The 14,378-nt window shown below is 39.9% G+C and overlaps 1 protein-coding gene across 1 annotated transcript; it reads right to left on the bottom strand.

The window, feature by feature from the left end:
• Positions 1-122: 122 nt before the first annotated feature.
• Positions 123-13,378, bottom strand: LOC115233837 (polycomb group protein Psc-like). Its single transcript, XM_029804440.1, has 7 exons — positions 12,532-13,378; positions 6,715-6,859; positions 6,537-6,627; positions 6,128-6,231; positions 5,453-5,844; positions 4,880-5,280; positions 123-4,750 (listed from the first exon to the last, which is right to left on the bottom strand). The coding sequence occupies exons 2-7, from the start codon at positions 6,827-6,829 to the stop codon at positions 1,693-1,695; spliced, it is 4,161 nt and encodes a 1,386-aa protein (XP_029660300.1). The 5' UTR covers positions 6,830-6,859; positions 12,532-13,378; the 3' UTR covers positions 123-1,692.
• Positions 13,379-14,378: the final 1,000 nt, after the last annotated feature.

The raw sequence follows: 14,378 nt of genomic DNA, 5'->3' as shown, positions 1-14,378 counted from the left end.
ATATGTGATCACATTTGAATGAGAAAGCGAATGAAAAATAAAGCGCGCAACAAACATTTTCGACGTAATGAGAATTGGAATAAGAATAGGAACTGACGAGAATGTTTATAATAAGAAATATCTTGTCAAAAGACATTATTTAATTCAGATGACATTACAATACGGACATTTGACTGTATGTCAAATATAGAAACGATATATTCTCTTATCGTACTACACATATCCTTAATATGTAAAACACAAGAAACGCATTCGGTTAACTACCGATTTATCAAATAACAGGAATTTCGAGAAGAGGACATTGCTATGATCCGCTCATTATTATATATAATAATCATAAATATGTACAAGTCTCAAATAAAATACAATTAATATAATACAAATGCCTTGTGAGCAGTAGCATAACATAACAATAATTATACAACATATAGACATTATGCATGTAACTAATACATAAAAAAAACATAACACAAAAGATATAGTAAGAGAATAATACTGGATTGAAAAGTATTTTTCATTTTCCAAGAATATGTTGTGCATGTGACATCTTTAATTTATAGTATCGGATCTGTACATGTGGAACTGTATTCGCATCATCTACTTAGTAACTTTCATATCTGAGCTTTATGTAATCAACAAGTTATATAATGAAATATATGCGTACAATAATAAAAGATTGAATAAAATATAGATAATATAATAGTTTTATTATCCTATTAATTCAATCTTGCAATCTTTTTCATTTCCTGGCATTTGATTATGCATTAGCAAATTTTAGAAAAATGGTATAAAAACGATATTGAATCTGTATCAAAGAATCAATGCGAAATATATGATATGCAAATACAGTTTACACAACTTGTTTTTGCTTGGACCACTTTTAGCTTTTTGTTACTTTTCTTTTTAGCTGTCAACGCAGCTATAACACTTGTTAATTGAATATACAAAGACGCGATTTTGTTACATGATTTTAGTAGCAAATGTTGAAAGCAATGACTGTAAACTATCCAATACATAGTTTATTTGTGAAATAAGCTGTCGCTGTCAATCTACATCACTGATTGAAAGTTACATTCTGGTATCAGCATATAAGATTCTCAGAGAAAGACAATGGATTCTTTCTTCCGGAATGTTTCAAGTTTGAATTTGACAAGATCAATAATGTAATCTATAGATCATCCTCTAGAGCATATGAAAGATTCTTTTTAAGAAACTTGGAAAAATAAAATTCTCTACTGCTCTTTATACTATTTTGTATATTCTGTGTATTCTATAATATATGTAACGTTCTTTTTATGAGATTCTCCTCTCCCACTTCGCGTGAATTATAATAACTGTGTGCATCCCTGTAAAAAATGATTCCACGCATCTTTCCATTCATGTGGCAGTGTCTCAGAGTTTATCCGTTTGTCTGCTTGCGTGTGTCCCATATTCCTCTCGTTAAGTTTTGTATGCGCGTTATCGCATACAATAATCGGATGTACAATGAATTCAATGAAACCTCCGGTCTATATAACAATCATCGGGATGAAAGAAACTAAAACTGTCTTTTCTCACCAGATGAGCTATAAAATCCTATATAAAATTGTCACATCGATGACTCGAAACACCATACAGGCGTATAGTTTTCAATACCGTAAAATTGTCGCGATTACTCATGCCTTCATCTTCCTTGAATTAACGGAAGTGTTATTACCGATTCTCGTTACTCTCGGTTTTCCGATCGGTTTTCTCCGCCTTGGATTCGTCGGCGCTTTCTTCGCTCTTTATCGTGGCATTCAGACTTTTCAAGAAGTTTCCCAGATGCTCGGCGGCGATGGGATTGTTCGCCCATTCGTTCGAAGGAAAAACCGCCAATAACGTTTTCTGCACGGAAGTCAATTGCTTCGCGATCTCACTCACTTCTGGTTTGATGGCGAATTTGTTCTTGTCATCGGAAGCGGTAGAATCATTGACGGTTGGATTCGTGTCCGGAGTTTTCGTCTCATCCGTCGACATTTCCCGATCCGTCGTCTTGCCCGAACTCGTACCCGAACTGCACTCCACCGTGATCGAACTGGAGTCCGGACTGTCCGGCGATTTGTTGCACGTCGCTTCGGAAGCGATGCTCTTCGTAGGACTCGATGACGTCCCGTTATTACCTCCGTTTGAACTGTTGATATTATTGTCACCGTGATTAGTATTACTCTCATTCCTCGCACCACCACTGCCGGGAGGTGGCGATGGCGAAGCCGTCGACGATACGATATTAGGACTCGCTGCCTCGCGATTCTGCTGCTGTTGCCGCTGTTGCATCGAATTGTCAGGATTGATCATTTCTTTTCTGGGCTCGGTTTTCGTATCTGCAGCAGTCTCGTTCGTGGTTTGGCTTGTGCTCTTTACGTCTTCGTTCCGTGACAGAAACCTGTTATTTGTACTTTCGACATTCGAGGAAAATCTTTTTTGGACGTTCAAACGAACAGTTTCGTCTGCCGAGACGTGACTTTCGTTATTACGGAAAGCCGAAGGTTTGCTTGAGGAATCGCCCAGATTCATCCGATTGGCATTAACGTTCGCAGATTTGTCGGCAGACTGTTGTTGCTTATTGATGGGAACCGCCAAGGGTGCTACGGAAGATCTCGCGGGCTTAACCGGCGCGCACTGAGCGGCTAAATGAGTCTTCCCTGGTATGCCACTGATACTAGGATTAACTGGGTTGTCACCACTTCCAGATGAGGCAGAGATTGCGCCGCTTTCTGCAATGGAACGTGGTGGCAGTTTCAGCCGCGCCGTGTCCATATGAAATTGTTGAAGATTCGGCGCTTGATTCAGAGCATAAAAGCTCGATAGAGTCGGAAAAGCAGATGAAAAGTCCAAGTTCGATCGATTGATGGAACCGAGACACGGCGCGTAAACGGGGGTGCGCGATGGCGACGGTGGTAGTGGAAAATCGTTGACACGATGAGCGGCGGGTGTTAGAGAACCCGGAGGTGCTCGATAATACAGATGGTTGCCCAGCGTCACCAGTTGGCCCTGATCGGAGATGCTACCCGGTTGTACATTATCCTTGCCAGTAATCTTATTGGTTTTGTTTTGGTTAAGCTTAGTCACCGGCTGAGGAATTCTTAGAGGGTGTAAATCTATATTCTTTTTACCTCCGCTCAAATCCAGAATGTCTCTGGATAATTCGTGTTCCTTCTTTCGTTTGCCAGCAAATGTCGTCGTTCGCTGCGGGTTCGTTGCTGTCTCGCTACGATCCGTCGTCATCGGCGTCTGTTTCGTCGTCGCTGTCGTTGCCGCCGCTGGTTTGGCCTTCGCTGGGGTGGCTGGCATTCTGATCTGTCCGGTCTTCAGAGCCTTCAACACGCGCGGATCGACCGACCGATCGTTCAACGTGATACTAGGATTCACTTTGCCCAGCGCGACCTTCCCGCGATTGTTATCGCTGGAATCTTTGGACTCGACTAATTGCCCGGAAACTCCCGGGGACTTGGGTGATGTCAGCGTTATGCTCAAACTCGCTGGAATATTCAATCCGTAGCCATCCACTAGAAAATCCCTGGTGTCGTTTGACAGCACCGGACTGGTCGACGCTTTTGCGTTGGATACACGGCTCGAACTGCCACCGTAATCTCCCGATATATTGGTCGCTCTGCTCGTAGGTATCACATGCTCCGCGGAAGAAGTACGCGATAGCTTAGCAGAATTGTACGGAGAAACGTTTTGTCTCTTGTTAGATTCCTGTCTCTGAGCTATCTGCGACGATTTTCGACGTTTTAAATCGGCAATCGGTACACCCGGCGGACATTTCCTCTTTACCGCTCCGAACTTTACGGCTAGAACGGTACCGCCGACGATCGGCGGATCGCTAGGGAAGGTGTACACATCCATCTTGGCGGCAAGATGGTTGCTGCTCGCGATGTTCGTGCTATTTGAACCGACTCCCGAATTTAATGCACGTCCGTTTGCGTCGTTAGTCTTGTTCGCACGTGAATTAGCAGTCATTCCGAGGAGATTCCGTTTCGCGACTGCGTTTGTTGCGATGGTATTGCCGTTTGCATTCGAGCCGGCGTTCTCAGTGTTGCTCTTTTTCTTGATATCCTCGGTATCTTTCTTCGATGATTCCTCCACTTTCGCGTTATTTTTTTGAAGAGATTTAAGGGCGTTTACCGCGGCACCAATGTCTCGAATGGTAGGTATCAGCTTGTTATCGTTTGGCACCGATGGTTCCCGGGCGGTCAACTGGAAACCCTGCAGAAATTGCTTTTTGTCCTGCTGCTCCGCCGGTTTCTTTAACGCTGTTTTTGGCACGGTACCGCTGGCGTTAGTGGGAGAGGTCTTTTCGGACGTCGGGGGTCGATCTACTGAAAAGGTCACTTTACGCCGTTGCTTTTCCAACTTATCGGGCAATACCGTTGTAGTAAATTTATCCTTATCTTGTTGCTGCTGTAGTCGCTGAATCAACGCGCCCGACGATGGCATGTCTTTTTCTATTTGGCCGCAACGTAACAGAACATCGCTAATGACTTTTGGTTTTTTCGCATTATTATTTTGAGGCGGCGAACATTGCTTCAGCGTTATCTTGACACCGTTGGAATTCACGACACTAAATTCAGGACTCGTTGGGCTTTTAATGTTCGTCACGGTAGAAGGAGTGGACGGATTCTTCAGCACTTCGTATTTTCCGTCTGGATTCTTCATTATCTTAATCGGACTCTTTATTTGCTTGTTCGAGTCATTGAACGTCGTCGTCGTTGTCGTCGTCGTCGGCGTCGTCAGCATCGTCGTTGGCATCGGCGTCGTCGTCGTCGTCGGCTTCGGCTTCGGCATCGTCGTCGTCGTCGGCGTCGTCGGCGTCGTCGTTGTCGTCGGTATCGTCGTCGTCGTCGTTGTCGTCGATGAAGACATGTTTGTCGCTACTGTGGTCAATATCGTCGTCGTCGTGCTCGTCACTGTTAGTGTCGACGACGTTGCGGACATCGTTGTCGTTTTGCTTGTTTCGTCTTTCTTGCTTGACACTGTTGGTTTGCAATCCACGGGCGTATTTACCTTGCTTGCAATCTTAGTCAAATTTTTCGTCAAAGATGTTGTTCTATCGCTATCGCTCGCAGATTTAACCTCTGATTTAGAGGTTTCCGGAATCTGATTAACGGGATTACTGTTTATGTCACTGTTATTCCGAATGTCGCTCGGCGGCAAACAGTCCCGGGCTCCCAATCCTGGAGTCGATGGTCTTTGGTGCAGCGGTGCTTCGAGTCTCTGCTCATGCGCCACTAGATAGAAAAATCTCATCGGTGCAATCTGCAAGAAAGGCAATTTAAATGAGATCTTATATATTTAATATATAAAAATAAAAATCTTCTTATATATGGATAAACAAAATCATCACGCACATACAGATTGTTACGACTTAGTTATATGACGTTTAATAATTATTTCACGAAGAGAGATAGACAAATAAGATAATACATACTCTTTTCCACGCGTAAATATAAGCGACATCCATGAGGGTCCAGTTTTCGGGAAGAGTCGCGCGTCGATGACAAATCTCGATGGTGTATCTTGTTAGGTCAACGCTGTATTTCATTGATATGAACTTTTTGAGATGCGCAATAGTTACGAGAGCCGGACATTGTAGATATCTCCTGCTGTTGCCAGTATTGCCGTTGTGATTACTGTTATTGGTATTGCCACAGCTGTTGACGCTATTCGAATTGCTCATGTCCGTGTCATTGATACTCAATATATCCAGCGGATCTGCTTCTGGCGGCAGGTATTCCAAGCTTAAGCTCACCACATCCTCAGGATTAAATATTAATCGTCCGCTCACATCTTCACCGCGTTGCTCCGGCGTTGTTAGATTCGCTAATTGTTTGAAAACTTGAGATATAATATTCAAAGTATATCGTTTATATTAAGGCTATTGGTCTAAACTATATTGAACTGAATAATATCAAAAGCAAAAAATTTTATGAATTCTTTTTATATTATATATAAAAATAAATTAGTATGTGTTACCTCGAGAAAAGATTTAAATAATTTCTTATTTCTAATTATAATTAAATATAATTGCGATAAGAGACCAGGAGTCTTAAACGGGAATGCTCATGCAAAGATCCGAGAAACTATGAGATCTTAGATTAATTACCGTGCTCGGGATGCTTTTTGTAAAACTCCCTCCTCTTTAGCATTTCTCTATGGTATAACCCAGGCACCAGCTTATATACGATCTCCTGTAACGTCTTATCGGCTCTGCAAAAAGATCACAATTTTCACAAAATTTAAAAAAAGATGTTTTTTTTTTATTATATATAATGCAACTCGCGGGAATTCACTTTGACCACTTTGAAATCGATATTTCGTTATTTAAAATATAAAAAAACTATTTTTTGATATTACATATTTACAATTATTTTACTCATGTAATCAAAAATCTTTTAACAAAGAACAAAATTTTATTTTTCCAAACAACAGTTTATTATTACTGCAAAAGTGGAAGTGGACGATGTATAAACTATTCGAACAATACAAAACAATAAAAACATATGATTACATACTTGATATTTGGCTTCGCTTTGTTGAGCACATGTTTGCACGATGGGCACTGCGCTGAAGTGCTGAGATGTTTTAATATGCAACTTCTGCAAACTGAATGGCAAAAATGCGACATATTAGTTTATCATATATGTTGACAAGTAATAAAATCTGAACTACATAAATCTCGACTTTACTTACAGGAATGCAAACACTCCACCACGGTTGTGGCATCTATGAGGTAGCCTCGGCACAGTAGACAGATCAAATGTTGATTAATATCACGTAAGAGCATCCTTTTGCCGATACCAGCCATTTCTTCGTCGGGAATTGCAAAACGCTAAGTCTATAAAGAGAAACGCAGTCATTTTTAATTTGTCAATTCTAAACTTTAGGATTCGATCGATTATTATTATCAATATGTGTGTTAATTCCACGAGAAATTAAAGAGCATCGTAAGAAATCTTACGGTATTTTTTAATTCCCAAAAATTCCGCATTAATGCAATTATAATATATATACAGTTCGAATGAATTAGATATAATAAAATGTGCATGTAGAATATCCGTTGAAAGTATCATGAAAATTATGTATTTATAAAAGAAATTGTCTTGCATTTCGTTACTTTGGTAACAATCCATATTTTACTGATACATAAATTCCAGCGATATGTCATTATGTGTAAGTTTAGTTGAATTTTTTCGAGGGTTTCTCAGGTAGCTGTGCGATTCCCCTATACACCCGTTGTCATCCCCACCAAACGGGCTCAAAAGTCCGTCTGTAGGTAGGAAGGTATATACGGGTACATTTCCCGTCTCTGTTTAGAATCGTCCTTTCCGTTTTTCCGCTCGCCCGGCGGTGCGGTTAAACCGCCAAACGTCCCTTGCAACGTGGTGTATATTTGCGTGTGTGTACGCTCGTCGAATATACCTGGCGGTATTGATCGAATATCGCGGTATTTTACGGCCCGACGAGATAAGTCGACTCACCTAGTTATTTGCGTTACGCGAAGAATCGCGAATTTTACGGAAAATTTGTCTTTTTTTGGTGGGTGGGGAGGGGAGGAAATTCGAAAATTGCGTTTACTGTCGGACTTGACAAGCAGCATGCTGTGCGTCGCCATAAACGTAACACGTGTTGTCGACAGGAACACCATAGATTCCGCCATTTATACATCGTGACGCGTCTTTTTGTCGTAGCACGCTGCTTAGGGTGAATTCCATTTTTTTTTTTATTCCCAATTAAAAGAGAAATTTCGTGTAGGATCGGAACAAAAAGACGCTTTTCTGTTTTCTTCCGAGAGAGAAAGTGAATTGGTTTAAAAAGAAATGTCATACAGAGTGGAAACAAAAGAGTGTAATGTTTCTAACAGGCAAAGATATTCTATCCAAAAGTATAATATATAAATGAAAATTTAAAATATAATATAAATATTACTCTTTCATCTCTCTCACATGATTATCTATCTATGTTTGAAGTCTAATATATTCCTGATTATTTCAACAAAATAATGCATTTTTAATTTTATTTAATGCAAATAATCTGAGATAATGTAGAAATTGCTGCAAGAATTTTATTTATTGTATTTATTTCGATTCATAGAATTTCTATTGCAAATAACATCCGTTGATAAACAATAATTACGCAAGTAGAAAATTGTTTAAATGTTTAACATATAATTCTTGTGGTGGGATTTTTACATACCTATTTTTACCTAATACATTTTTTCTTCCTATAAATCCGATTGAATGTTTTCTGTCGGTTATTTAATTCTGTTGCCGCGCAACACGTGTCGCGAGCGCAACGTTAGATGCATAGCCCATATATATAATCGTACTACCTACAATATTTTTTATATTTAAGCCAAACAATGCAAATTTTTCAAGAATGTTTAATAACCGTTGAATAAATTAAATCTTATATGTCGAATTATAAAATTGTTAAATTTTCTAAGGTTTTCTTGACTTTTGGTTTTGATATTAAATATCTTTGTGTATGTAATTGAGCCTTCACGTATCAAGAGTCTCAGACTCGAAAAAGAATAAAAGTTACACTTAATAAATAATCTCCTGCTAATATTAAGCAGTTTTCACATTTATAAGTAGACTCAATATTTGTGTTACAAATATACTTATATTTTTTTGATCTCTGATGTAACAACCTGAAACAATCCTTTACATATAAAATCTGCAATTTTTCTATAATATTTATTTTTTTTTTTATCTATCAGCTATTTCTCTACAACTTATTTTTAATATCTTTATTTAAGATTTTCGCGAAAATATTCGTAGAGCTATCCGACAAATATAAATAATTTTGCTAATTATCCTTCATCCAATATTCCATTTTATCGATTTCAATTAAAATCTATTGCTACAGAAAAATATATACTTTTTCATACATGCGGAAAAGGCGAAAAGTAATCTTTCGAATTCAATCAGCGATAACCACGACAATCGCCACACTACGTTTCCCTTATCCAACTAGAAATAAATCACAGATAATAGATTATCTATGATCGACATTTATGTGCATGCGTATACAATTTATAAAATAAAAGCATGTGAATAATATCGAGAAACGGAATAGAATCCGCTCGACCATTAACTTTATACGGCGTTCTTTCTCGTCGTTATTTACTCGAATAATTTAATCTGCGAAACGTGTGCCTTAGGTAACGCGTTCTGCGATGTCTAGCGCACTATGTCTATTTATACCGGGCTGCTCCGAGAGGCGAAGAAGCGAAATTCTCAGCGCGACGTACGGCAAACGACGTCGCGGATCTCTCTTGAAACGACAGATTTATCTCGCAAAAATAATATCTCAGATATATTAATCACATAAATGACAATAATAACAAATGTATTTTTTGGTATTTTACATCAATTAATCCGCGAATAATAAAAGATACAAATGATATCATAATCTATTAATGCTAATTTTATCAAGATATCTATTTCCTGGAAAAACATGGAAAACCTGAAATTCTCAGGAATTTCTTTTGTATCTGGGAAAATCAGAGAATTCTCATGGAATTTTATTAGGACTCCAGGAATTTTTTTAAAAAATTCTCTTTTTAATAATAATGCTCTTACATATATTGTCGGCAATCCGTTGATAAGACAAATTATATTAGTATACATTTGCAAATCTAGCACTTGAAACTTAAGTAACTCTGTATCGTATGAGAGAAGAGCATTAAAAAAATGCATACAATAAAAAAACTTATTTTAGAAAGTTGCATCAGAAAATCTTCAAAATATTTTCTTTATTTTGGAATTTCTATTCTCTGGAATTTTGAATAAAAATACCTGGAAGATCAGAATTTTTAGAGAAAGTTTTTATAAAATTTGAGTAGACATGTTTATAATATATATATATATATATATATTGTCGAAGCAAGGAAGGAAAGTTTGAGGATCGAAGACCTAACCTAACCTGATCGAGACCGTCGTCAATGTAATTGAGATTATACCGACACGTGTTTCAGAAATTAACACGTGGTACGAGTGGTCGATCTCACGCGCGTTGCTGCGCTCCTGTCAGCGTGTCGCGTAAAAAGTTGCACAAAATTGAATGCTCAAGGCGGCTTTTGTAATGGAATTCCTTTCGGAGTATTGAATAATGCGTGCGTCTGTCGCAGCTTCCTCTTTATTTCCTATGAGATTTCTCATGCACGTATCGGAATCTCGTGTCACGAAAGACGTAGATTAGAATTTATTTAGATGTTCCTTTCTCAATTTCTTCACGAAAAATTACGTATTTATTATTTTTTATAAAAGAATTATTCCCCTAATATATTTCGCGCACGCTTTTTCTTGAATGTAATTATTAAGCATCTCAGATTAACATGAATTATTATTCAACATCGATTATTTTTCTTATATTATAACCAACATGTTTTGACAACTTGAATTTCGAATGAGAGAAGGGGAGTGGGGGAAGATAACATTTTTTTTTCATACTTGCAAGTAGATGTTATCGCATCAAATATTCCTATATGATAATATTTCTCAATTTCTTCACGAAAAATTACGTATTTATTATTTTTTATAAAAGAATTATTCCCCTAATATATTTCGCGCACGCTTTTTCTTGAATGTAATTATTAAGCATCTCAGATTAACATGAATTATTATTCAACATCGATTATTTTTCTTATATTATAACCAACATGTTTTGACAACTTGAATTTCGAATGAGAGCAGGGGAGTGGGGGAAGATAACATTTTTTTCATACTTGCAAGTAGATGTTATCGCATCAAATATTCCTATATGATAATATTATATTTCCAATCAATTTATGATGAAGAAAAAAAAAGAGTCGTGTTTAAGTTAATTAGTATGAATTATTTTGATAACTATACGCTGTATTAAACGGCGAACATAATAAGTAATCCTCAATTTCAGTTCTCGTAATGGAAAAAGAAACGATCGCAGACTGCTCACGAAATATCGTCACGACATTAGACGACACTTGCGAAAAGCAAAGGCGACCCTACCAGACTGCCGTTCGCAGTCACTTAGCGACCAGACGAGAGACACAGAGACCGCGAAAGGCGGACATCGGGGGAGCAACTTGGCTTTTCCGTTATTAAGGGCGGGAAGGAAAGGACGATTGGCTTTTTGTAAGAATCCCATTCAATACGCGATCGCATAAACGGGAGATCGGAAGTCGAATATAACATTTTAAGGATCGATCAAGCGTCTCTCTCGTAATAAAAGTGAAGAGATAAAGATAAATAAAGAGAATCCTTATTAAGATATTTTTCCAACTCTGCCGTAGCAAAGTACATTTTTTTTCTCTGTGATTATATTAAATTAAGGAAATTGATATTTTTAATATTTGTCATATCAAAGAGCTTGTGAAAAAAGCATTTGTTTTTTTTTTTTTTTCTGTTCGAACGTCAACATTTAAGATATGCAAACGCGACTCAGATTAAGATCATCATGCAGAATATTGCGAGAAAAAAATTCAATTTTTGACGACATTTTCTTCCGTCTTTTTTTTCACTTTCCAATTTTCTTACAATATAACGTACGCACGACGAATTGTGTTTGTATGGTAATGTTATGAATGGTGACAGCTTTATGAGAGAGAAATTTTCCTCGCGTGAAAATTCTTGTAAATTTTACCAGCAAATTTCGGGAATTTCTCGAAACTATTTCGTATTAAGAATCTGTTCAAATATAAGAATCATTTAAAATTAATTAAAAAATCATTCGTACTAAGTCTACGATAATAAAATATATTCTTCGAATATTTTATATATTTTTCGATAAAAAAAAAAGAGCTGATATTTAAATTATATCTTAATTTAGAATAAGCAGTTTGAGATATTTGGAAAAGAAAATGTGATCAATGTTTATAACGAAATTAGCATGATAGACTAACAATAAGTAATGATTAATCTATATATGTATATGTTTCTCTTTGCAATTATCTATATCGCTACTTACATCGGTACAGTAACAATAATAAAACAGTGAAATGTATGAACTGTTTTTTCAAGAAATGTTTCTATCGCGCAATTTATGAAGCCACAGAATGCATCTAAAATACATTATATCTCAACGTCGTAATTGACAGTTGGATTGTTAATACAGTCCAATCGTCTCACTCTCTCGGATGCCTATTCCAGTATGTTTGCCTACGAACGAATCCCATGCGATTCCGAGGACGGAACAGTGCGGAACGAGAAAACGCATAAATGCAAGTATGTGCGCTAAAGAGAGAGAAAGAGAGAGAATAGGGGGACCGGGGGGAGGGAGAGAGAATACGCGGGGGACAACGGAGAAACAGACGAGGAGAACCGTCCGTCCACCTCGTCGCTCCATCTCACGGCACACAAGCGCAAGCATTCTCTGTATACACCGGTATGCATGTATATGTGTATCTACGTAGATTTTTATTTTATGTATGTATGTACGTATATATGTGTGTATGTATGTTGTGTGTGTGTATGTGTGTGTGTGTGTGGTATTATATACATTTATATACTATCTAGATATACTTACGTGCCAGCAGAGACGAGTAACGCCTATGTGTTCCCGGTTGACGATTCTGGAGCACGAGCGAATTCTGCGCGCGCGCGCGTGCGTAGACCACACAGCGGCGACGCGTCTTTCGCGCGACACGACGGACACCACGTATGTGCCAAGAGCGCCTACGGACGACGGTCCAGAACGACAACGTCTCGAGTTTTCACTACCTTCTCTTCCCTCCCTCCTTCTCGCCCTTCTCCGGGGTTCTCTCTTTGTGCAGTCTACTACTACTACTACTGCTGCTACTACTACTACTACTACTACTACTGCGATGTCGCGTGGTACGGCGAGATCGCGCGTCATTCCCAGACCCGATCAACCGCGATCGGGGCAGCGCGATCTGCCATGTCCGCCACGACGATTTGCTCGGCGCCGTCGTGGCCGACGACGGAGAAATGATCCCGATGCGAGATCGAGGAGCTTCTCGTAAAAGGAGAACGAGAGGCGAGAAAACTGCAGCGGACAAGGGCGGTCACGAAATTGTTCACGGCGAGCCGGTGAGCAGCGCCGCGCGGCGCACACGCGAACTAAACGCACGACGGCCGCACGCACAAGCACGGTCCTCCTGGCTGGCGCGGGATACGGGGACGAGGATGCGGCGGGCGACGAGAAAGCGCGCGCAACGATATACATTCCACCGACGACGTCTCATGCCGAACTAAACGAGAGACGTAGAACGGGATATGCCCTTTCCCCTGCGGGCTCTCTCTCTCTCACCCCTCCCGTCCTTTCTAGTCCCTTCTGATCCTCTCTTCCCCTATCCGTTCCGCTCGCTCTCTCGCAGCAGTTCAGCTCTCCCCTTCCCCCTCCTCATCCTCTCGCCCCGTTCGACGTCGTTCATCCTCTCTCTCTCTCTCTCTCTCTCTCTCCTCTCTTTCCTCTCTCCCTTCTGTCCTTCAGATCCGATGCAACTAACTCTGCTGGTTCGTTTAGCTCTCCTCATCGTCCTGCATGTACTCATGTACTTGTCTCTCTCTCTCCCTCTTTATTTTTCTCCCACCGCTCCTGATTGTACCTCCTCGCTTGTGCCTTCTCTTCTCGGCTGGATAGTATATATACGTACCTCACACTAGTACAACACATTGAATTGCCCCTCTCACAGCGGCACTACGTCCCCTTCCCGCGTGTCGTTACCAGCTGGGGTTACCAGTTCCCCCTCTCCCCCTCACCGTACCCTGCCTGTTCCCGCACTCCTCGCCTCGTCTCGTTATCCTGCTGTCGCAGCCCCCACCCATCGGTTCTCTCTTACCCTCTCCGCTATTACGGGTGGAGAGAGAGTGAGGAGGTAGCCCTTGTAATACCTTCTCCTTTCTTTCTACCTTCTTCGTTTCCCATGTACACGATCCCCCTCTATCCCCGTATATATATATATATCGTGTTCCTCTCCCTATTGCTCTTCCCTCGACTCGCCTCCCCCCTGCCTGTGGCCCCTCAATCATGTTTTATCTCGCAACTCTGGCCGCCCTTCTCTCCCCATTTTGTTCTACGTTTTTCCCTTCGAAGCGTCGAGCGCCCTTTCCCTGTTCAACCCCCTCTCTTTCTATTGCGTCGCGTCACTCTTTCTCTCGACCTGCTATTTTTTTTCTCTCTGAAAAGAAGCTCGTCCCCTTCTCTTGCTTCCTTCTCAACCTCTCCTCTCTTGCCTCTTTATTTACGCTCGTTCGCTTCCTTCCTCTTTCTCGCTTCCTTCTCCCTTTTTCTTCCCACCGTAATCTCTCTTTCCTCCCTTCTTTCCGCCAGTCATCCCCTCCTTCCTTTCTCGTTCTTGATGTAGCGGGAAATCCTTGACCAGCTCTGCAATGTGCAATCATTTTTCTTCC

The sequence above is a fragment of the Formica exsecta genome, unplaced genomic scaffold (genome assembly GCF_003651465.1).
Source record: "Formica exsecta isolate Colony F162 unplaced genomic scaffold, ASM365146v1 scaffold191, whole genome shotgun sequence".
NCBI lineage: Eukaryota > Metazoa > Arthropoda > Insecta > Hymenoptera > Formicidae > Formica > Formica exsecta.
This window is presented reverse-complemented; position numbering and strand designations above follow the sequence as displayed.